The sequence below is a fragment of the Fulmarus glacialis genome, unplaced genomic scaffold, assembly GCF_000690835.1.
Source record: "Fulmarus glacialis isolate BGI_N327 unplaced genomic scaffold, ASM69083v1 scaffold837, whole genome shotgun sequence".
NCBI lineage: Eukaryota > Metazoa > Chordata > Aves > Procellariiformes > Procellariidae > Fulmarus > Fulmarus glacialis.
The window spans coordinates 834-26,681 of NW_009222373.1; the positions used below are offsets into that span (position 1 = coordinate 834).

The 25,848-nt window shown below is 39.2% G+C and overlaps 1 protein-coding gene across 1 annotated transcript in view; it reads right to left on the reverse strand.

The window, feature by feature from the left end:
• Positions 1-655: 655 nt before the first annotated feature.
• Positions 656-25,848, reverse strand: part of TACC2 (transforming, acidic coiled-coil containing protein 2) — a gene marked incomplete at its 3' end in the record, with an annotated part of 81,075 nt that continues 55,882 nt past the window's right edge. Inside the window, exons 6-14 of the mRNA XM_009581411.1 lie at positions 23,097-23,157; positions 21,856-22,063; positions 17,958-18,019; positions 16,998-17,113; positions 16,054-16,225; positions 14,540-14,680; positions 6,203-6,346; positions 5,204-5,280; positions 656-699 (exon numbers count right to left, since the gene is read on the reverse strand). Coding sequence (XP_009579706.1) covers positions 656-699; positions 5,204-5,280; positions 6,203-6,346; positions 14,540-14,680; positions 16,054-16,225; positions 16,998-17,113; positions 17,958-18,019; positions 21,856-22,063; positions 23,097-23,157 — 1,025 coding nt within the window. The remainder of the gene's footprint in view (positions 700-5,203; positions 5,281-6,202; positions 6,347-14,539; positions 14,681-16,053; positions 16,226-16,997; positions 17,114-17,957; positions 18,020-21,855; positions 22,064-23,096; positions 23,158-25,848) is intronic.

A 25,848-nucleotide genomic window follows, 5' to 3' on the forward strand; every position in this document is an offset into this window, starting at 1 on the left:
CCAAGGAAGCACACGAGTCCTGCAACCTTTGGTTTGGCAACGCTACTGCACGTTGCATTTTTCATTTGTGGGGCATGGTGTTAACAAAGGCGTTTTCTAATTATTGTGAGGCAAAACATGTCATAATTTAGACCTTAAAGGAGACCCCTGTGTCAGTAAATAACTGGGGAGGTGGATTGGCCACTCATAATCTCTCGGCTGGGATTGGAGTTAATCTAGGTTTTGGTCTGACCAATGCACTTAGCACAGATAATCCCTGTTGTTGTAAAGAGCTAAGTTTGGTATCTCCCATTAAACAGTTGGGAGTGGATGACTAAAGGGTTTTTAGGTCATTGAAAGTCTCTCGCGGAGATACTCATGAATTCTGGGCAAAGCATTTGAACGTCATTCCTATGGGACAGTTTGCTTTGATGCAGAAAAAAAGGCCTTGACCTTTCTGTATTACCTGGACTGCCTCGGGGGCTACTTTCTGTAAAATGAAGCCCTAGCTTTTCATCACAACCTGGCAGCACACACTGGTGTCCTCAGATGCATTCACAATTCCCAGCAGCATCAGCAGGCATCAAAATGAAGCCCACAGACTTCAACCATGTTTCTAGGCTCTCTTCAGAAAATCAGAGTGGAGGATAGCATCTTTCAGAGTAGAAACACCTACCTATCATCTGAGCAATCGTCTTCTCATATTCTGAAACTATTTTCCTATAAGAGGGAAAAAAAAGAAAAGCTTTTGGCAAACATCATAATGGCTAATGCTTACTTAGAAAATAATGCTACTCAATAACTGAACTATGGTATTTTAAAAGAGATACAGAACCCCTTCACACTTTTATATGCTCCTTATTACCTGAGTAACAAATAAAACTGACAGTTTAAACATTGCACCTGATTTTTAATTCTCCATGTAAATCAATACAGGTAGGGAGAGGGAAAAGGGATTGCTTTGAAACAAATTCTGTTATTTGAAACATGCCCAAAGTACATTACCAATCATGATTTAAATATAAACCTAATCACATTGGTCTAATTCAAGAGTTACAAAGAGTCTGATTTTTCCATTACTTTCTCCCCTCTTCTGTTTGTGTTTGCTTATTTTTAATGTAAACAATAAGTAAAGTTATAATTGGTAGCAAGTAAACCTAACAGCAGTGTAGTTGGCCCTCATCCAAAATAAATCTAATCTTCCACTCTTCAAATGTGACTACATGATCCATTAGAAAACAAGACCAAAATATTCAATTATGTAACACAAAATCCATTGTGTCCTATTTCCCAAATCTGTTTTTGAAACAGAGGTGGCAAAATGCTACTTCTAACACTATTTTATTTCATATACTCACGGTAGGCTTTGAATTTCCTTCTTGAAAAGAGGTTAGCCAAAATAAGCAGATTAAATGTGATTTAGAAAGATGATCCACTCCTTCCCAGAGCCAAATAAAGCTAATGAAATGAGACTAGCTTGATCTGTGCTTTGATTCATGAGCCACGTAGGACTGTCTATGAAAAACAAAATTACCCCACACTTCATCTGAAGTGGATATTCAAAATAGCTCACTGGAGTTTGAATACGTCTCTTTTGAAGTCTTAGCTCGCTTTCACTTGCTCCATTTTAGAGAAGTCTGCTGCAGTTGGTGAGGTTACAGAAAGGATGTGGGAAAATCCTGAGACAAAAGTCAGTAAGGAAAGGAGAAACTTGCGGAGCTCCCAAAAAACTAATGCAGTGATTCCAAAAAGTACCGCCTGTCTCAAATCCGAATCACACACAGAGCCCAGAAACCCCTGAGAAGGCCACCTGCCCCAAAGGCCAGTGGCGTCTCCCTTGCCCGGGTCCCGCAGAGCAGGGGATACAGCTGCGCACCCCGCGGACCTCGCTCAGGCTTCGGGTAGAAACAATTTTCGGTACGGGGGCCACAGCCCGTCTCTGCAGAGCTCGCCCTCCCTCCAGCCGCTGCCCCCACTGGGATCTGCTCGGATGCTGCTTTCCTGCTGTCAGGCCTGTTGTTTTAATTGGCTTTTTTCTTTCTTTTTTTTTTTTTAATCATAAATGACACTTTTGAGAGCAAAGATAGCCGCAAGGATTTTCCCCTAAAAGGAAGGGATTGGTTTCATGTCCAAAGAAGAGTACCTCAAAAGCTTACTGTAAGCAATAAGGATTTTAAAGCCATGTCATATCCATGTAACATCAGGCACCTTTAGGAAGTTTTTTCATCCTAGAAAATGAAGCCAAGGACTCAGGGCAACGAACACGACATTATACACTGTTACAACACTACAGCACTTCCCAGCCTAGGCTGCACCACGGAAGTTGGCAGCAGAGTGAAATAACATTATCTATTTCTTATTTTTAGCAGGCTTAGACTACTTCAAGTAGGTACCACATTCTTTGCATTATCCAGCCTTACGAATCATGTGGCAGATGTTCAATAGAAGCGGATACTGCAATGGCACATTGATTTTAATAATATTCGCTCTGGAAAGCAAGGTAGTCAAGTGAAGTCTTGTTCCAGATTCATGTCAAAGGCCTCTTTCAGTCAAGTAGCCTAAATAACGGTCATTATGGCTGAGGAACCAAAGGATGCTCGTCACATTATTCCTCTCTGTGATGGCACACCGTAACCCTAGCTTGACATGCTGCATAGCTTAACTTTCGGTATTTTAGACATTCAGTCTATTTATTGACTTCCTGCAATTTCCTAAGTCATAAACCCATCAAAATCCAGGGCTACAAAGGATCTCAGAGGTCATCTGCTTGACTTCCCTTACTGAGGCATAATTAATTTCACCTCCAAATAACCATATTTAAGTATTTCTTGCCTGCCTCTGGTTGTACCCTTGGATTACGGTATAGCCCACCCTGATGTAGCTCTTTGATAGTTATTACATTATTACAACTTCTCATCTTGGCTACTGTTCTCTGGAGTGGAATTTCCTCCAGTCTGACGTTTTTCTGGAAACTTAGCTGAACTCAGGATATTCCAGGTAGAGTACGCAGGACTTGAGTAAAGGAGCATTGCTTCTCCTTCTGTGGAAAGTGATGCTTTTGTGCTTGCAACTCTAGATAATCCCTTCACTCCTTGCTTATCATTATGTCATATCTAATTGCTGCATCTCTGTTTTACCACACATGGACTGTTTCAACATTTACTCTTCCAAGAGAAATCTTTCTTTGTGCATATTTTACCATTTTGTGAGAATATTAGATTTTTTTTTCACCCATGCGTTCTGGGGATGTGCCTGTGGGAAATTTGGCTTAGATAATGAGTTTTTTTCAAATCAAATTTTATTGAGGGTGTAGGCACACAAGCAAATTACTGTGAGGAAGACGAAGGTACAGATCTACAGTGTGCCAGCTGCTCTGTGTCGCCCCCTGCTCTCCTTTCATTAAGGAATAAGCAACCTCTGTCAGTGCCCGTTTGCAGCCGGCAGGCGTGTGCACCCCGGCAGTTTCTAGAGAACAGACCAAGTACGGCACTTGAGCGTGTGCTGAATGCTGAGACGTTCCTTACACAATTCCTGATTTTGTTCATTCCTTGTTTTGCTTCCTCGGTTTGACTGCTTGCAGCAGCTCCTTTCCTCATTATGCATTTGAGGGCTATGCCAGGGTTTTGTTTCCTTCCCCAAGCAGAGCGCAAGAGAGGTGAGAGAACTCAGCTGGGCACTGGGAGATGGTTTTCTGAAAGAAATAAAGCGGCTGCTCTTGCCTTTTGCAGATGCTTCTTTTAAGATGCTTTGGCTCAAAGCCCCGCGCTGCCGCTATTCAAATCTGCCATGTGCGACTCCTGGCATCCATGCTAGCGTTTGCCGAGTTCTGTACTGCAGTTCCCTTTTACCCTTACTCCCTAAGTACAGTTTTCCTGTACCTTGGATAAAAGCAGGAATTGCATATGCAGGTCATCACGTGATACAGCTCATTGGCTTTAGCTTTAAACCACCGAGACATTTAATTTTGGAAAGAAGCTGGTGCTAGAACAGAAGTGATTTTGAAGAAAATTCAGTCTCAGAAGTGATTGCAGAAATTATTACTTAAAAGAAGGCTGCTAAAATAAGCTGACAGTTTCCTTTTATTTATGAGTTAAGGGGGGAGATGTTTTTTCCGTCTGTTTGAAGGTAGAAAATAATAGGCTTTAAAGATCCATGAAATATTTTTATACATTCTGTTTTGCAATTGATGACTTTCTCAGATTCAGATCGATGAGCAGGTCAAGCTCATTGGTATGTTGTTCTTACGGTATTGCCACTGTAAAAAAAGAAAGGCTGAAACTTTCAAATGACTAAATGGGAAGCAATAGTGATTCTTTGAGCAACACCGCTCACCTCATCCACTACAGTGATTTTGTTGTCACCCTTGCAAGAGGTAGGACCTGGGCTGGGAAGGAAGGTCAAACCAGTTCTGTTCCAGCATACAGATATTTAATATAAAAGAGGCAGGTTTGCAAGGAGAAATAGAATAGAACAGATACAACTAGAACAAACTGAAAAGCTCAGGGTCCTTCTGTCAGCTCTCAAGCAGAGCAGCAAAATCCAAAATAACTATTGCTTAACTAAAATCAAGCTTAGTGTGTACAGTAATTAAAAAAATCAGCTCAGTCCAAAGAAAAGGGTGTAGAATCTCCTTGAAAGTCAACACTCAGAGGCCAGAGTGGTTCCTTTGCAAGAAACGTTTTTCTACTGGCAACTGGGTTTTTGTTTTCTATTGTTAAAGAAACTTTTTACAATAATGGCCTGGAGAGAGCCTGTACTACTCATACCTATCTGCAAACCTTCACATTCTTTCTTCTGCTGGCAAAACTATTTGTGCAGAGTGAATTTTAAATTAGCACGTGCATACCTCTGCCAGCTCTGCAGGCAGACTCATTCAGTCGGGCAACAGAAACACCACTATGCAATCCACGTGAGAATTCACAGCACAAACTGGAGGAAATTCTTCCCTTACATTAACCTAGATTAAGACCTCTCTTATCTCAGTATTTTGAGGATGTAAATGAGATTAACAACACAGAAGTTTTCAATTATTAGCCTAAACAGGGGTGCCCACCATGCAAAGCAAAGATGAAGTATCATTTAGGATCAATCCAAAGCCTGCAGTTAAAAATAATGAAACAAATTCAGCTAACCAAAACAATTGTACTCACGGTACTCTGCGTACTATCCACAGGCTGAAATGAGACTCTCTGTCAGTGTGGTTAGTGACAAGTTAATAACCCACCTCATTTCCATCACTTCCCTTCTGCTTTCTTCGTATTTCTCTTTCCACTCAGATACTTCTCTTTCCTTGGCCACAATCTGAAACAAAGAAAGCAAAGAAAAAAAAACCAGTAAAACCAAGTGATCCATTAAAGAGGAAATTAAATAACTGTACAATATTTGATTTAATATCAAATCCTAATTAACAGAGGTATAGTTTTCAAGTGCATAATGGACTCAAATATAAACATCCCCAGTGATTTTTTTCTTTTTCAGACTGTAAGGTGCAATTTAAAAAGTTCGGATATGAAATCATACTCAAGTTTTGAAAAACTAACTTAGGAAAGTAGATGCAATGTTCTTGTTTCATGTTTCATTCCTGATTATAACCAGGACATTTTTCAAGAAATACTATATTACACTACACCGTGTCTGATTTGACCTGGTGCCAAACCTGAAATACTTCTGTACCTGGGTTTGGAACATGGTCCCCTGATTTGTCCTCTAAGGGAGTTCTACTGCTTCTGCATGCATATTTAGGGCTGACGGACCATGAAATTTTATACCCAAAGGACTGTGTTCCTTTGTGCTCCTTTCATTCACACAATCTATCATAAAGTTTGGAATACTCTAACACTAGATTGTACTTATTTTTTAATTGTTATTAGCCAGACTAATCTTATATGTAGCTTTGTAAAATACATAATTTTATTCCTATTTCTAGCATCTTACAATTTTTGTATAATTATATAGCAATGTCAAGATACACAGAGTACACTTGAGGTTAAAAACAATAAAGATTTTTTTTCATATAGTGTCTGCTTTTCACTTATGTCAGAAAAAGTAAAACTTACAGTGTAGCGCCTTTTGCTTTGGTAGCCTCTAGCGTGGCTTTAGCACGGCTGAGGACGGTTTCAGGAATAGAACAAGTGTTCGTAATATGAATCATTTGGGAGAAAACAGGAAAGACAGAAACCACAAGGGGCACACATTTCCTTTTCCAAGTTCTGAAGAAAATTACCTCTGCTCTGGCGAGTCGTAGTGCAGAATCTAAGTCTTGCTGGGGGTAGAGAAGACCCGTGGTGCTTTCTGCATCCGAGGTGCCGATCCGGGAGTACAGTGCACTTTTAGAGATGGAAACATCTGCTGGGATAGCAGGTTCTCTCTGTGTGTTTGGTTTTTTAAATACAAAGAAATGAACCATTAAATATGTGTTTAGCTCACATGTTTTCTGGGTGTAGTGCTAGGCACCAGGGTCCTGAACTAGGACTAGAATCCTGTGCACTACTAAATTATAACAGCAATAACACTGACAAGGAGCTTTGAATTTAGCAATCGTAAAATATATATTTAAGATCCATAGTAAGCACCAAGAAAGCCGTATTACCCTTATAGAGAGAAAATGAAGACAGCACTTTGCCACCAATATTTTAAGGTCCTATATTAGAAAATTTACTACTTTCTGATGCAGAAATTTCATCAAAACATGCGCAAGAAATGCACATCAGCAGAGGAAATTAGAATTGGAGGCAGAGAGCTTGTTAAGGGGAATTCTGCTTCCATAAAAATAGATCAAGAAACTAGAAGCAAGAGGACAGCTCACTTTCTTAGGTCTGACCTGCCAATATACTATATCTATCATAAAAGGTATTACATAAAAAGTGTGCATATACAAGTGACGTTGCTGCCCCACTGGTATTTAGCATGCGATTAGTAAGTTAAATGAGGTTTTATTCGCAGCTGCCAATTTTGCTCACGTCAGCGGCTCAGATTAACGCAGGAGGAGAGCAGCACGTGAAATGAGGAAGAGAGCAAAAAAGAGGTATGTGACACTGAGATGCATGAGATGTCTTGCAAACAACTCTAGATACAAACAACCCAAGTTACAGCACATTAAAATCAAGGAGATTATAAAAGACAGTTAGGAAGATACTAAACAAAAAAAAGCCCACATTTTTAGACACCATCCGTAGCAAGCCCCTGAGAGCAGACCCCTCTGCAGCAGATGCACCACCACAGCTATACGTCCCTGTGCCCCCTACCTATGCTTTGCATCTCACCATCAACCAGCTAACATGCACGTGCTGACTGCCTGGCTGGGTATTGCCTCTGGTGGTCTGGGAAACAAAATGTTCTTTCTCTCAGCTGCTGGTGGGTCACAAAATAGTTTTGGGGGTGACCATACCCCTATTACTGGGGTTTAATGTTCCACTCCTCTGTTAAATATGCACGAAACTGGCCACAGGAATCAGGATTACTGGGGTCGGGGAGGAGAGGGGCAGACGGTACAGACACCGCAGCCACCACCAAAACACTGCTTCCTTACAACACTGGACTAGAACAGGCTGGAGAATCAAAATATCACAAAAAATTAAAATAAACTTTTTTTTAAGAGAGGAAGCCCTCATAGAGACCAAACGAGGTAGCAACTTAATGGTAAGAGGCATCTCTATGAGCTCTGTTATGTTTCCAGGCTCCAGAGCAGAGAAAGGGGATCCCCTCCACCCATGCAGTGCTCGGACCCCCATGACTACTCTGCACAGGCACAGGCTACATTGTCCTTGGGATAATTCTGCGAGACAGAGCCAGAGCACCTCCATTTCACGGGCTGAGGACCCGCTCCAGTCCCCGCATTGCCAGGGAGCCCCACCTCAGTGAGCACCGTGGGGGAAGATGGGCTTAGCCCTGGCCAGGGATGTGCTCTTGCACTTATTAAGTATTTTCCTTTCTCTTTCTCTTTCTCTTGATATGAAATCCTTCCACCAAAAGAAGTTTCATAGGGAAGATCTTGTATCTGAGTATGGCTGAAATTCCATTAATTTCTGTGACCTAAGAAGATACTTCACGTGAAACTTCACATTGAAACACACTGACTTCAGCGGAGAGGACACAAATGCCCAGAAATCCCTCTCTCACTGTGTATGTACACACATCTCAGTCACTTGCTAAGCCAGTGTCAAAACTGCATTCTAAAATATGGAATGATTTTTTTTTTTTTTTTAATTTAACCTGCAGATTCAGTAGCAGAATTTTTCAGTGGGCTCTCATGACAATTAAAATTTTCTCTATGATGATGCTACATGTAGCCACAGAGAGGGCTGGACCATGGCCCACAGTTTGTGTGGGTGGAGAGGGAAGTCAGGTTGATCAATGCCTTTTTCCATCCACTGGTGGAAATGGATATTCACATACAGCTTTTCTGGTACAGCAACTCCTTGCTGCTGAAAAGGGGATAACTTATTTTTCCAGTTAACTTGTTACCTTTGTGCATAAAGCAATATATTCTGTTCCTTCAAGTTCACTAATGCAGTACCTTAGTCTTTAGGCTTTATCTGCAAGAGTAGTAATAAAGATTTTTTTAACGAGTTTTTTTACACAAAAGAGAGAAAAAGATTTTATTTCATTGTAAAAAGAGGGTTGGGTTTTTTAGCTGTTTTTTTAAAAATAAAATAGCAGAGTCACATTCTACTGCTTGAAGCACAGGAATGTGAAAGTGAGTAGATAATGTCCGAATTAAGGTTCAGTCCTGCTCTCCGCAACGTGCACACAAATAGACCTCATTAATTTCAACACCACATGTTCTTGTTTCAACACAGTTAAAGGACATTTTGTCAGATGCTATTCTATAAATCATTCACTTGCTCACAGTTCTTTTCGCATAGCCTAGAATAATAGGAAGGATCGAAGCCCACTGTTAATTTTGTTGCAATCACTTCTGAGTTCTCCCATCACATCTTATTGAAAAAGCTATACTAAAAATTACATACAATGCTCACTTGAGATAAACACAGGACTAGATGTTCTGGATATCACGTCTGTAGTCAACATGAAGAAACCACACCAGCAACATGAAAAGACTAGGCAAGAAAATTTAATTAGAGCAAGAATAAGCTAAACATTACTTACAAAACACCATACTGCATCTTTATTTCTATAAGAGACTCTCACTAATTTGCTCTGTATTTTTTGTTCATTTTTAAACAGTCAATTGACTGTTACTTCTAGCATTTATGGAGCAGGTCATCCATTCTCTTTTTTGCTACATTTAACCTGAACACACAAAATAATGATCAATTCCAACATAATTAGGAGGTGCAACCTCAAATCCAGTGGATTCTCCCACCTGAGCAAAAAGCATCACAAGATATATCAAAATTACATAGCATGTATTCTTCAAAGTATCTCCCAATATACATCATCTATGCAGGAAAAGATGCATCTGGGACACAAGCTCAAACATCTATGTAAATGCATAAATACAAAACCACATGGTGCTGTCCACAGGTCTGAGTAAAGGTAAAACAGCCAATAAATAAGACCACTGCTGGCTCAACTCAGTATCCTAATTTCAAAAAAATGTACTTTAGTTCCTCCTCAAAGACAAGGCAAGAAAAACCGAGAGATAAAAAAGAGCCATTAGATCATCAAAGCTGCCCTCAAAAGAAAGGCCATCCTGAAGATCAATATGTTGAACTGTATGTATCATATTTCAAAAGCCTCCTGCAGCTTAATTTGCTGGATCTCAAAAAGAGATTGCTGGAAAATATTAATTGTGGCGAAAGAAACACCAATTTCCTCAAGCTCATATAAAAACGTGTCAAAGTAACTGCCAGGATGATGAACATTTTTAAAAGAAAAAGAACATTTAAAGCATATAATACATACTTATGTATATTTTTTACATGGTGCTCAACACCTCACTAATATAGTTATGTTTTCTCTAGTTCTCTCTTGCATTTGAATAAATTGTACAAAAGAACAGTAATAATGACATGCAAAACAACTTAAAATTTCCAAAAACTACTGTAAAACCTCTTGGAATTTAACCCTTGAGCAGAAATGCTTGCAGTAGTGGTCCGACCACTCTGGAAACACTTCACACGAGTCACAACTGGGCTGCTGGGTTCTCTCTTTGGCAGGAGCAACCAGTAAGAGTCCTCGTGGTTTTATTTCAAAAGCCAATTTCACACAGCTCCAAAGTGATGTACAATTCAGTAACTGCTATTTGCTGCCTCCAAATATTCCTATTCTGAGAAAATAATATAACCTGAACAACAGGATGATAGTATTACCCAAAATAACTCTGTCAATGCTTTAAGTTCAACACCTAACTGCTGAGAAGGTAAGCAGTTAATTGGGGTAATAATAAGTCACTGAACTTCGCACAGAAAGATTAGAGTCTGCAGGGGAATTACTACTAAATGTAGGTCACTACAATCTTAGTGTAAATATTTGAGAGCCCAACGCACTTCCTCTTCTCTTCCCAGCATCTTTCACAGAAACCAGATATCTGACCAGAAAGGGAATAAATGCACATCGATTAACCAGCTGCAGTTATCTCGCTTCAAAAAAGTCAAAGTGAAAGAAAATACAGAAAGGCACCGCAGTGAAAATGAAAACTAATTTTTATCATACTGTTTAGAAGAATATGTATTTAGCCCTGCTGAAAATTAGCTTACCCTTTACAAGCATTCAAATACTGCTTGGGTGCATATCAAATGATCTACTCTTTTAACTAATTGATGTGGGTGCAGACAGGAGGCAAAACAAGACCTATTTGTGCTTGCAAACATATTGAAAAGCAAGTAACATCCAAGCATAAGTTCTCTGCTTGTAAAGTTTTACTAGAAAAAATGGTATCCCTGCTTGAAGGAAATATTCCTCCTTCACTACCATGAGAGCCCCCCAAAGCTGTGATGCACTAATCCCATTTGTGCCGATGCCTTTCCTTTCAGTTTCTCTCCTTTCCTTGGATCTTATTTCAACACCCAACTCTCCATCTCCTCAGCATCTGTAGGGTGGTGGACACAAAGCCTATCAGCTTTCTGTTCAAGTTGCACCTATAAAAAAATGGCCACAGGACATCCTAATGGAGACCGTTTAACAGAGAAGTGTTAACTCACCTCAATGCTGGAAGATAGAAAACTTTGGCAATGTAAAAATAGACAACTAGCCCTGCTGTTGTTGGAGTCTGTGACAAGAAGTTTGGGAGTGGCCAAATAACTTCCCTCTGTCTGAGAACAACAAACTGCACATCCTTATTCTCAGTCCTAGTACTAGCAGAAAATGCTTGTATTTAATCATTATTTTAGGTGACCTAACTTGCCATAACAAGTTCTTGTGTCTTTATTTAGCATCCCGTTCTTGTTACCCCATCCTGTAACGGTTTAGCAAATGTTAAATGTAATTATACAACATTAAAAAAAGAACTGAGGCCAGCCAACCAGAAGGGAATTCTGCCAGTTAGCATCCGAATTTAAGTCCCTGCAGTCGTCTGGTGGATCCTATTATACTTAATCCAGGCCATCAGTCACTGTAGGTCACAAGGGCTGTCATCATAGGCTAATTTAACATTAGCAACCTCCCACAGAAATAGCCAAGTTATGCAAGGACAAAAGTCCTTCCCAGCCTAACATGACAGTATTCACTAAAAGCACTCCTATGACTGGACCAACGTGGGGCTTTGTGAACGTGAAAATCTTACCGATTCTCTGTCAGAGGGTGGAGTTTTGCTTATTTTTCTCTCCTCGTCTCTGCTTATCATTTTTGCTATCTTTGTTATACAAATTAATGGCATTTTCTAAAAATTCATATGAAATCCATTCCCCATTTCTAAGTTCTAAGGAGTTCATAAACTTGTTCTATATAAAAGAAAATGCTGTAATGATGTTAAAAAGCACCTTTAAAAGATAACGCCATGTAATCATATACATACTATAATATTTTTGCAGCTCAGAATCTTCCCTGGGTAACACACAAGAATTCACAAACATAAGAACCTATTCTCTTCAGCCTGAAATAGCACAATTTGTGAGTTTCTGAATTGCTGGCCGGTAGCAAAAATGCAGATGCCTAACAGAAGTTTTTTGTATAACCTATGAAGAGCACCTAGGTATCATTATGTGTTTCATCTCGAGTGTTTCCTGGTGCTGGAGAGCCTGACTGCTGCATGTTACAGCAACGTGCTGGGAGGACAAGGAGGGAGAGGGAGAACAAGGACGTAGAGAGGATCCCACCTCACCCTCTTCTGACACCCGCCACTCAGGGCAAGGGAGCAAGGGGACACAGTCACACGCAGGCTAGTACTCAAACAGGAAAATGGTATTTAAGCTAATCTTGGTTTCTAATGAAGACAACGGCACGTTTTTCTTGATTAAATAAAAGATTATAGCCACATACTTTAAAACACCCATAAATCTGCATGGAATGTGTTTACTTCAGTAAGTATATGTGCACCATGGAAACAGCTGGCTTGTGGGCTATTTTGCTTAATGTAAGCAAAATAAATCAGATATGATCATTATTTTTTCATAAAAGTACAGTTAATTTAAAAAAATCTTTACTTTTATGAACTAGCTACTATCTTTCTACCCAGCTCAAATGTTGTTATGATGCAATGAACTCAAGATGATACAGAACCAGCCAAAAGACTTCCCACTGATTTATTAATGGACAGTATAAGAAGAGAAAGATCACTGGAGAAGAACATGTCAGAAGCACATTCTCCTCATTTGGAATAAAATACCTCACTGCAGCAAGACACTGCCATCAGCATCCCATTCAGCTGATACCACCTCCCAAGAAAGCCACTAACATTTTTTGCTTGACATTTTTGTTAAAAGCACCACGAGGAGCATCATAAACTGGCTGCACAACCGGCTAACCACCAAATCCAGCACATCAGAGTGAGCTTTTCTGTCCCGTTCCAAACACAGCGAGGACCACGTGCATCCCTAGAGCAGTGCAAAGCATCACTCTGAGGAGGCACTAGCCAGCACAACATAGAAGTAGCAATAAAAAAAAAAGCTTTAGATCTTCATGAATAAACACATTGTGTTGGGAGGCCTTTTTTCCTTGGGAGCTCTACAGCCCTTCCAAGCCTGCTGCAGTCCCTTTCTTCAGAAGCCTGAAGGCAGGGTTGATTGATCTTCTCACTTCTGAACTTTGAGGGTCAAGCTGTCTGTTTTCAAGCTGAAAATACCGACAAAAGGCAAAATGCCCCTGCAGTCAAAATCTATAGCATCTTTATAAGAAGTAGGTTTGGTATTGCTTTGCCATCAAACATTTTAAGAGAAATCTTGCTGTAGACAGAAGACAAATGGCCACATGACTGCGAAATTGCGAAAGGAATATGCCTGCTTCCTGCCTTCAAATTTGCCTTTTGTTAATTTGGATGTAGCAGTACTCTGTAAGTGGAGCAGGTGACAGCATTTCCGTGTGCAGTACTGCTTTCAGCATGCTCTTCCATGCTGCACTGAGGTGCGCTCAGCTTAGCACAGCACTCTCAGAGCCTTAGTTACCTTGTTAAAGAAAAAGCAGCACTCGGTTTCTTAGTCTGTGCACACTCACACACACATGGCAGGCACAAAACAGATACCTCGGAGCGGAAAGAAGACAGGGTAATCTGCCTGGCTAACTTCAGTGCTTCTATCCTCATTGCAGCAAACTCTAACTCCTCCTGTCAAGTGTTTGGTTGTGAGCAATCCACAGAAAGAAATGTATTAAGAACATAGCAAAAATGTTTAACACATTCAAAAATGGAATGTTATATTTTAATGTAGAATTCTGACAATTCCTGGGTGACAAACGCATCCCATATTCCTTTCGTGACTAGAACATTGGTATAAAACTCCAGTTTTTGGTTAGTTTTGAGGTAGCTGTATTGACAAACAATTTTTATTAGGGGATAAGCATGAACAACACATTGGGTAAAACAAATGTTTTCCGAAGCTAAACCTGTTTTTCACAGACTCCTCTCCTTTTGTTTTAATTTTATGTGAATTTATACCAGCTGCCGCTCTCAATTCAACCTTTGCTGTTTTAGTTTCACTATAAATATTCTAGAAAGTATCTCCTGACATATAGAACTGCTCTGCAGAGAGATTTGCTTTTCCTAGAAGAAGCCACGCCAAATTCTGCATTAGACAGATTACCAGAAAAATAGAGCCTAATTTTCATTTCAGCAGAATTAGGGCCTAAATCTCTGAAAATGAAGCTATGCACACAGACATACTAAGGCCAGGTGTCAAGACAACTCGCCACACATCAAGTCCTGAGGTGAAGCTTAAAAGATTTGCTTTATAAAGACTTCTGCAAAATATATACATCAGTAGTACAGGACAGCTGAAAATGTTGATGAAATTTAAGTTTAACTTTATGTATTATATGAATTAAATTAAAATATCTCTGTTCCTTAAGTTCCTGAAAGGCGAAAGTTACTTTGGAAAGAATCAAATCATTATTTTGCTTCTTTCCGACCTCCCCTCCAAGCCTCCCCCCACCCTTTTCAGATGAGGGTGTTTATACCTGTGTATAGACAAACTTAAAGAAAAGTGACATTTATATTTCTGCTACAAACCTGAAGTTTTTGAGCAAATACTGGGGGGTTCTTTTCTGCTAAGTCAGGATCTAGATATTCAGGCTGATCACATATTGAGGTTTTCTTAGATATCCTATTGAGAAGAGCATCAGCAGAGACAAAGGAGTCTTCAGGAGATGTCTGAAGGGTAAGGAGGATATAGAATAAGCAACAGAGATTTTGCCCAAGTAGTTCAGGCCAAAAGCACATACCTGTCTGCAAATCTTTGATTCCTAGTAATTTCACGCCCCACTGAAGATTACTTTTGAATACATGATTCATAGGTGTAACAGACAAACATCAAGAACAATTCTTCCTAATTTAAAAGCTGAGTAAATTTTCCAAGACTAATGTGAAGTAAGAAATATTAGGACCTCTAAAGCAATGGCTCTCAAACCATGGACCACAGCCCACTCTCGATACTTCTACAAGAGTTTTCAAACAGTTACCATAGGTTTTGTTCATACAATAGCTTATGTTCAGTTCAGGCATCTCTAAGGCTGTCCGAAAGCTTTGAAGACTACCAAAGCCGAGGGGAGCCTCAGCAAGACTCTTTTTACAGTCTTCTGCGGCTTACTGGGGATAAAATAAGTTACGTTCACAATTATAACATGATCAGGATAAATACACAATATCAGGGTGAACAGAATTAGAACGACAAAACCAAGACCTCTGGGATTTGGGTATCCAAGACTCCCTGCAGTGAGAAAAGTATTCAAGCTCATAAAAAATGTTTTGTGAGATGGTATCAACAGCATCGTTAATATAAATTAAGCACAGTATTAAAGTGAGCTGCTTCTTATTTTGACTCCTCAGTAAATATATTGTCATATAGCTTAGCATGCTTAGTGCTGTAGGCATTGTGAAACAAGTTTGCCTGGAAAAGTGGAGGCCTTGAAGGAACCTTCAAGAATTTGAGAACCAATGCTCTGAAGTCTGTATGCAGCGCAGGTTGGAAGCAAGCAAGGGCTCACCACTAATTCAAACCCAACCCAGAGAAGCCACTGAAAAAAGTGATTTAACTGGAAGCTGGAATGAGTTCTAATGATCAAAAAAGTGAATTTTACATTATCAATATCAGATGACAACAACACAGTTAGCAGTTTATACAAAAATGTGAAAGGCACTTGTTCTTTACCAACAAAATTTCGAAATTTCACAGTACATGCAACAGAACAAATCCCTTATTTTATATATAAAATATTTCTTCAAATATTGGGTTAAAGCGCAGTGTAAAAAGGCACTGTGTGAGAAAAAAAGCACTTCAAAGCATCCACTTGGAATAAGTTATTACAAGAACATGTTAAACTACGGCAAGAATTCAGAAAATTCTTCTGAATTCCGTCAGTTCCATCAACCTACCTCCCTCATTTGGGTCCTACCACATGCTGCTACCAAGATCTTTAAGTATCAGGTTGAGTTTCACTCTACTTTCGAGATCCACCTTTGCTACCTATGACACAAGAAACTCCTGCAGGAAAATGATTACCAAACTCTTACAATAAATTACTTACTATTTCAATAGCCTCTGGAGTTGTTCCTAGGGTCATGGGCTCTAGGTCTTTCTGCTTTGACTTGTCAGGTGTCTGTAAGTGTGCCTCTTGGCTGGCAGCTAGGACTCGGGAAGCTGGATGTTGTATTTTCATTCCAGAGGACTGCTGGGCTTCAGGGTCTTCAAAACTTGACCTGGAAAAAGATTGTGTACATGCTTTCAGGGCCTTACAATTCTGCTTCTGGTAACAGGAAGGAAGTCCTCTTCATTACTTTCGTGTGTGTGTGTGTATACATACACACACACACACACACACATTGTTTCAACTCAACTTTATATCATTCTATCTCATAACACTTTGCAGTATTCTTTCAAAGCAATGCACCAGTCATTTAAATAAAGCCAGTTCTATCAGAAATGTTATGCACATTCCTTAAATACTTCTCACTTGCCTTTTTACCCCTTTCTCATTGTGATCTACATCTCTCCCAACAAACAACTTTTACTAACAAGAACAGATGTCCGTAACAAGCAAAATTTTTGGAAGTAAATACAACCCCCACATGCTGTCCTTATGAACTAGACTCCTTGTTCAGAAAATATATCTAGGAAAGACCAAGTGAAAAGTTGTAATTAGGAGATTTCTAGATTGACATGAAAATGACCTCAGTATCTGAGAAGAAAACTGTAAGTAGGAAGCCACAGTCTAGTGAAACAGTTGCCACTGTGACTCTAGACTCTATTTAGTAAGAATATGAAGGAGAAATATACGTCCTTGTATCTTCCCATTATAAAACTTCTGTATCTCTGCCCTCTATTCTCTATCATATGCGTACACAGATGGGAATCTATTTTTAAACAAAGAACGCGGCAACACAGAGGCAGAGGGAGGAAGAATTGCCTGTGTGCATGCTATGATGGTAACCCATTTCCCTGGCATCCTTTTCCACTGCTGAATTTGCTTACCCTGAGCATGGTGTTGTGGAATCAGACAGTCTGATGGGAGGTGATTTGACTGGGCTCTCATGCTGTGCATCAAACATTAGGTATAAAGATTGTTTCTTCGGGGTGCTATCATCCTGCTGGCAACAGGAAAAGAAAGACTCGTTAAGCAACTCAACCGTTCTCCATTAAAGCTAATTCAGGTCACTGAAGCTTTAAGTGACCAAATGACTTGACAGACAACTAGTATTATAGAACTGTAATATAGTCTATGCTGATATTGAGATAATCTCTTTAAGGAAAAAAACATTAAAAAACAAAACCTAAACAGTTCACTCTTTGTAATGGCTCTTCTTCTCCAACTTTGGGGTTAATCTGATTTCTGGTCCTGTCAGACAGGAGGCATCCCTTGACTGAAAGCGTTACTAAAATATTCATTGAAACCAATGTTATTCTCATCAGTTTAAGTACCTGACATACATGCTTGATTTTTCTAACTTCCCCTGTGGATATACCCCCACTGGATCCAGCCAAGCTATCAAATCCATGAATTAAAAAGAAGGCAAAACAACTGATAATGTATAGTACTGCATTCCATATTTCACATTCATTCTGGATTCTCTGCTGATTCCCTCCATCTTCTTAAAAGTTTTACTCGCAGTTTCTTAAAATAGTTCAATAGTTGCTGTAGACAGCTTTGTACTCTACACTGCTGGAAATACTGATTTGCTCTTAATCTCCAGAAAGAACTACTATGATGCTAGCTTAAAAATAAAATGATGAAATGGAACGAGCTCTACAGGATATAGGAAAACAAAGCACATGCAATTTACCCCAGTTATGCCAATTTAAAGGAACTGGTTTTGCAAATCTGCTGCAGGTACGTTGTAATTAGTTTAAGGGGTAGTGAGGCTGATGGCATTATCAGGATAGCATATTATGACAAGGGAATGCAAATGAATGGAAATGGAAGTGAGAACTTACAGGCACAGAGGAGCCTATTTTCTCCATATATTCTATTTCATATGAGTTGCCATATTCCAATTCTGCAACAGAAACAAAAAAGAGCTATTAAATACATGCCACGAAATGATTTTTGCATAAGTAAATGAGATCTCTTCTCATTTACAAGGGCCACCTCCATTCTGCTCAATACTTTTCTATGAGGTATTGATAGAATATACAGAGAGAAAGCAGAAGTGGCACTGATTTTCACTGATTTTCAAGAATGAACCTATGACACATTTCAGGCAAATTCATTTGCCTGAAAAATTTCAGCCTTATCAATTTGCACAAGAGTCTGCCCCAGGGGCCAGAAAATTAATAAAGATTCAGAGCGCTTTCAGAGCACAGATAACTTTACTCTGTCATGTTACCTTATCACAGAAAACACTTTTTTCAGTAATTGGTAATGCTGATACCAGTTTCCTTTAATGTACACAAAAAGATTTTAAAAGCTGTTGAGAAATGAAGTAATTTCTATTTTTTAATGTTTATCACACAGTTCTCAATTAAGAAGGACTACTGTGGTATCACTTAAAACAAAAGATACATAAATACCTGTATGCTCATTGAACAAGGGGTGACACAACAGCCCAGCTTACCGAGCTGTTTTCACATTTTAGTTACAGAGGAAAAGCCTAAGGTGGGAAGATTTACGAAGAACCCTAAATCTAAACCCTAATAAAAATGCAAATTTTTACTGCTTCTCTACTTCTAATCTCCTAATTACACTGGAGAGAAAAACCAGTATTTCTTTCTAATCCGTGGTCACCCAGTAGTGAGCTGATACAGAGGCAGACAGATAAAACACAGCAAAATGGAAAAGAGAGCATACCTTCCTGCACCCAAATAAAAGCAAAGACTTCATTCAATGACACCTTAATTTAAAAATTAAAAACATCATTAATTTGTCCTAATGCTGTGTTTTACTCTGTTTCCATGAGTTAATTCAATAAACCACTTGTATAATTTCATTTCCATTATATGTAAGTTCTAATGAATGGCACAGTAGCATTTACATTATGATAAAAGCAGGTGCTAAAATTCTTCTAGACTTAGGAAGCTTTTGAAAAGTAGGGCTTGTATCAGGAAGACGGTAACCATTATTAAAACATTTGTTCTTTAAAAACAAACCAACCCTAAGGATAATCTCGTATCTGTTTTGTTTAAAAAAAAAGTTTCAAAGGGTGCAATGTGAGTTTACAATGCTCAAAAATTTTTTATAATAAAAAGCAACACAGCGTACAAGCACTGTAATTCCACAAGTCTATGTATTTTGTCAAACAACCACTGAAGAGGAACAGCCACAAACTCTCAGTACCTGACATGTGGGAGATATTAATAGTAAAATGTCTAAGTGAGGAGAATGCTATAATAGCAGGCTCCTCACATTGAAATTGCTAGCACCATACGTTTTAATGGTAATAGGGAGCCAGGCAAGATGGACAACCTCCTGCTATCAGATACAAGCGTCTTCCTAGTGAAAACAGAAACAAAACTGGAACAATGGGATTCAAACCACCTCCTGGATGCAGCATTGCAGGAAAAAGCATGAAATACCAGATAACAGCATCCAGTGTTTAGTAACTGCCTTTCCGTATTTCATTTATCCACACATAGCCCAGTGAGGTGCACCACGAATGTTTATGGGGCAGCTTGATGACCCCAGAGAGCAATCAGCGAGGGAGCGTACAAGCACGCTCACGGGCAGGAGACGTACCGGCACTGTCCTCTGCTGGCACAGCCGGCAGTGATCTTCCACCTGCCTTGCAGGGCTTTGCAACTGCAATCCAAACTGACTTTTGGGACAGCGCGTATTTAAGTTTACTGATTTAAAAAAGGCAGAACGCAGATGGAAATACTTCGACTAGAAACAAAGGGAATAATGTGGCTCGCTAAACGCAGTTTGTTTCATCTCATTGCTCTCAGAAGTTTCCAGCATAATTAGATACTATCTCCTCTCCTAGGTATCTCCTCTAAGACATCATCTCCCCTCTGAAATCTTAGTCTCCTGTTATCTCTATGCATTCAAAATCTACAAATGCCCAGGATATCCCATAAAGTAAGATAATTATCTTTTATAAATACATATGACAGACTTACTAAGTGATGTCCTCCACCTCCTCCCACAAATAGCTGCAAGATTACGTCAGAATTTTCTGCTAATAATTACTGCTTATTTCTGGTCTGTGCAACACGGAAATGGCAGCAGTTATAAGCAGCACATGCAACAGATGAGAGCTGGATGTATTGGCTGACTCAGTAGTTGAGCTGTATCTGTACAAAAGCTGTGTTAGGTTACAGGATACTCATACTAGTATCTGGGAGGGGTAAAAATATTCACACTGAGAAACAGCCCTGGAATTACTAAAAAATTTCTCAACACCGCAGGAGCAAGACTGTCAAGGGAAAAAAATTATTATTTTTAAGAGACCTGAAAAGCGGATGCATTGTTGATTATAATTAGCATGTAATCTGAAACTCCAACTACACCATGCAGCACACATGAGACAAGACAATTAGCATTTAATTAGGAGCTTTGCTCACTTTCTTCTACCCACTTTGATAGTTAAAATGATTGCCTTAGAGTATCTCTCACTATTCTTTTGTTCCACTTCCTTCCATTTAATTTCCATTTTCCCAGATTTGGGGAGCTTATTTTCTAAAAAATATTTCTTTAAAAAGATTTTTTTTTAATAAAAATGAAGTGAAGCCAATATCTAAAATTTATAACTTGATAATAAAGCCAAACGGATTTATCCAGACTGAAATACTTATCTGAACGGAAGACTCAACAGATTTCCAAAAAGCCCAGGCCACACAAACATAGAAGCACGTGCATGTGAACACATGCAGTGCCACTGTGATTATTCATGCCTTTTAATGTCAAACATGTTTGACCTAAAAGCTTAGCGGTTCTTAATTAGGCAAAAACTCCTCAGGCCCAGTCTAAAATGGCATAAAGTAGCTTTAATGGTAGACTGGGACACGGTTTGAAAGGTTAGGGGGAAAAAAAAAAATTCTGATCAAGAAGAAAAAGTTTAAGCCAAGTTAAACTCATACATTCTTCCCACCCACAAAGCTGAAAATCTGCCCTTGGAGCAGATGTTACAAAGCAGTATTCCCTCTGGTAACCCCAAGGAAGGCAACATGCAAATTTTCTGTCTCTTCCACATTTCACAGACCTGGAATGACAGTTCTCTTAACAGAAACTTCCAGCTTTAGCTCACAACTGACAGGAAAAATCTTAATAAGCTTATCTAGAACGAAATTTTATCTGGCACATGAACGGTAACTATCTTACGCAGGGAATATCTGGACATTTTTATGCATAAAGATACCTGGATCCTACGAACCTGGAGGAGAGATGGCATGTTAAGGGTCTTAATGCAATACACAAACTTTGAGCAGAATTTTAACCTGGGACCTTCTCCCATTCAGGTTAGAGGAACAGGTTCAGGCAAAATCAGTAGTTCAGTGACTCTGGATCCGAGAGCACTAACTGAGCGTGGTATCAGACCCCAGTCTCCCATGAAGGCACAGAGAGAACAGGTAGCACACACAGAAGAACAGAGCATGTCTATAATTAACCATATAAAGGAAGGAAAAGCCCTTCTCTGAAGGCCCCTTTCATTTTCCTTTAAGCCTTCTCTCTACTCTTTCTTGAAAACTCAAGGTGGGACTATGGGGGTTATACATTCAGCTCCCCATAATTGCCAAGTCCCCCAGACTGGTCCAAAGAGCATCGTTTTTTAGGGTTCCCAAATAATACAGTTCGCATTCAGCAAAGTATATGCCAATATCCTCGAATGAACAAAAACCCCTCTCTCAATAAATACAAAACATTAGGTGGATGCAGATAGTCGTTTATAAAGCATACCCTCTGTAGGAGAGCTGAATTTAGTCTCATTAACAAATGTAGACAGATCAGATGGTTGCGGGTAATCCTGTTTATCCGTGTTCAGGTCCACAGTCATGCAGGTCCATTTCTGACTGGTCACCGAAGACGCCAGTTTCTCCTCATCTGTCGCATGAACCACTGTGGATATGACGGGAGGTGTTTCTGGAGTAGGCAGTGGAGTGGGATCCTGCAGAAAACAAGCGCCAATTAGTTCTATTATCTTTCATTAACACGTTGAATAGTCAACTCCCTAAATTCCTCCGCAAGACCACAGTCATCTTTTTAATTCCATGCTCTTTACTGCAGCTCTGTATAAAATACTTAATGAAAAATATTGAAGTACTTCATTTAGAACTCTACTAGCAGCGTTTTCCTAGTATAACTAAACTCTTTGATGATAAACACTCGCATTGCAAAGCTGCTTTGAGAACAAGGAAGAAAGAAAATCCAGACCCGTTTAAATCTGTTAGGCACTTGACATAAGTGGCACACATCACCCACGACTGAAGTCTTTGACTACCAAAACTGACTTTTTAGGCTTCCCTCATGGGAGCAAGCCTTCCTACGTCTGCGAGGTCATGAACCCTTTCTTCCTTTCTAGGCTGTCAAGCAGCATAAATAAAAGGGTAGGATGGGTAACAGGAAGACAAACAGCGGCATGGAAGGAGCTGTGCCACATCAAAGCACTTAGGCCTTTGTAGGCAGAACAGCTTTTGTTAACTTCTCTTCCAAGAAAACCACCTGCCGGCAGTTTACAAGAAGGAATAAAACCATCCAAGCACATGTTCCTAGTAGATCAGCCCACTTGTTTTATTTCTATTTCCCTTCCAGCCCACCAGTTCGATGCATTTAGTTTCTTACTTTCTAATCTAAAAATCCAGGATGTATAGTTACGTTTAGTTTTTCAGACAACTGACTGAAGATATTTACTGATATTGTCGCTCCATTGTAACATAGGACTCTCCAAAGTACATACACTAATAGTCTAACTGGAATTCCCAGAGCAAATATACATTGTACACGTGCTTCTAGAGACCAAAAGTTTAGTATCTTATGATTATAGCCCAGTGTGCTATACTTGAACACTAATATGCTTATATTCTTTACAAACCCCTCTTCTATTATTAAATATACAATTCTACACTTAAATAAATCAAATTTCCCTTTTTTGCCCCTACAAGAACACAAATTATGTGCATCAAAATAAGGCAGTACTTTACCTGAGAAGGAGGATCAGATAGTGGGGATCTTTTTGGTGATTTTTTCACCCTAAATGTATCACTGAAAATAAAGTTAGAACAGTTAATATGGTAATACCAGCAAGAATCAGGTCATTTCACACTTAGCAAGAGACAGCCACAGACAATGCAACCTCTGTAAGCCCTTCTGCTTGAAAATCCCATCCATTAGGCAGCAGCACCACAGGGAAACATGCCATAGGTACATATTCTTGTCATGCACTTGGAACAGGCCTCAATTCCCCAAAAGCTGAGAAATGCAGGATTGCCATATTTCTTATTGCCAACTACCGACACATTTACGGAACGGAGTTGCTGCTCGATCGCAATTCAAATCCCTGCTCCACCACAGACATCCTCAGCGGCCTTAAGCAAATTATTTAGCTTCTGTCTGCTTCAGTTTCCCATTTGAAAATTAGGTCTAAAACACACCTTCAGATGAGAATTAAAACTGTGATAAACTTGGGCAGTAAGCTGCAATGACCCCATAAATCATTAAGAAAAAAACTGGTATGCTTTGGATGAACTACATAAAAACAGCTGAGGCAGATGCTGTTCCCAAGATGCCAGAACAAAGTTCTGTCGTTACAAATGTGCACAACGGACCCCCTCCCTCTTTAAAACAAATATAACAGCAAATATGGCAATTCTGCTTCCAGTTCCCCTGACAGCTCACAGTGCAGACTGGGAGCACGGACACTGTAGCCCTTCAAAATCCCACAGGTTTCAATCAGGCAAAAGGAATGAAGAATAAACATTATGTCTTGGTGTATAATTATGAATGTTGCCTTTATGTTTATTCACAATTGGTTAAAAATATTTTCTAACAAGGAAATAAACCAATTATCCACCTGTTCTCTTGATGCGTATTGCCAGAGTTATTCAAACACATTTTTGCTACTAACTAGAAGAGGGAGAAAAATATCATACCAAACTTGCTAATAAAGACTTAATGTTTGAACTGAGATGCATTAGCAAAAATTAACTGCCCACCAGCTTATCCCTGATCAATGAATGGCAAGATCAACATTAGAAATTATAATGGTGGGTTTCAATCGGTTCAGGGTAAATCAATACCACATCTAGAGGGGAAAATAAATTGGACAGCTGAATATCGCTGTGTTCGATGCTACTAATTATCTAGTTATGATGCTAGAAGTAGTTAGGATAACTTATTCCTTTAAGAAGGAGAAACACTTTATGCAGTATTTACAAAAAACTGATTGTACAATGTTGTTGTACAACAGTAGAGATGTTCATATTTTAGCTCAAGGATACAAAATCTATATAGATTTTAAAAGAGGATCTTCTTTAATAGGCAAACAGATAACAAGGCAATAGATTCCTCAAACTCATTCACAGCAAGGCATCTTACTTAAAATAGCTTTCATATGTGCCAGTGAAGTGAAATAGTTAACATAAAAGCTTCATGCTGCATAATAACTGATCATGCTGCAAAATAAATGAGTAAAATTAAAAAGCCCATAAATCAAAGAGGAAACTTGAATTGTTAGCTTAGAATTACTTACAACAGAGAACATACAGACATCACATCTTCTACCATCCTAAGACAAATAAGACAAAGAAAAGAGAGACCGACAGAAGGAACTGACAAAAAAGATAAACCTACAAATACTCTGTTAATGTTAATGTGTTAAGGCAATCTGATCATGCATATTTTCTACCTGTATAATCTTAACACCTACTTTTTATTGTGAAACACATGGGGAGAAAAACATATTCATCAAGTCCTTTAACGTTTTCAAATTTTATGTTATGCTTTTCACATGCTTTCATCTTACAAAACACATTTTTCAAAGCTGAGGCCTCCAAGTTGAGTTCCTATCAACATACTAAGCATCTTTGCCTTCCCTTAACGGTAGCCACCTGCTTTTTTTTCAAAACACAGTATTTGTTGTTATATGGGATGTAAAACTGTTCTTCAATGGCAGCTAAGCTTAAGGAAAGAGTACAGTTATGCAGGGTTTTTTCAAGTCTGCTGATTTGTTACGACAGTACAGAAAAAGCTACTTGACCATTTCAAATAATTTACCTAAGTCAAGAAAGAAAATGACATTTCTTTAAATCTGATCTATTTTGGCTCTCACTGAAACCTAACTTTGTGTTCTGATAAAACAAATGGATTGCCCCCAAAACAGAAGCAAACCTTGCCAAACAATTAAGGCTAAGAAAAGTTTTCATCTACTTATAAGCTTGGCAGCTTCCGCTCGGCAATTCTCATGTGCAATGCTCTTGAAAGCTGGCACCTTGCGTTTCTAAAACACAGCCTCCAATCATCCAACAGTTTCGAGAGCAATGTCTATTCTATACAAGCCACCTATTTTCATTCATCACCATAAGCAGGCACTCGGGAGGCATCCCCTGCTCTTTGTTCAGTATCAGCTGAGCGAGATGATCTATCTCAAAACAGCTCAGCACTTAGGTATACGACCAGAGAGTAATTTGTGTCGAGCTGACACCTCTTCTAAAAATCTCATCTCTTCACATGGAGGTCAACACTTAGACTGCTGCAGGTTTCATTCCAGAGTAAAACCTGATTATTTTTATTGATTTAACACAGGTAAGACCCAGCATATGGCACAGATTCAAAGCAGTACAGGCTTAGCAATGGCTTAAACTCATGCCTGGCTTCTTCACCTCCCATAGGTCTAATCTAGAAATCGCTGTCTTTCCATATAAGGAACACATTTTCAAACTGGTCCATATAGTTGTA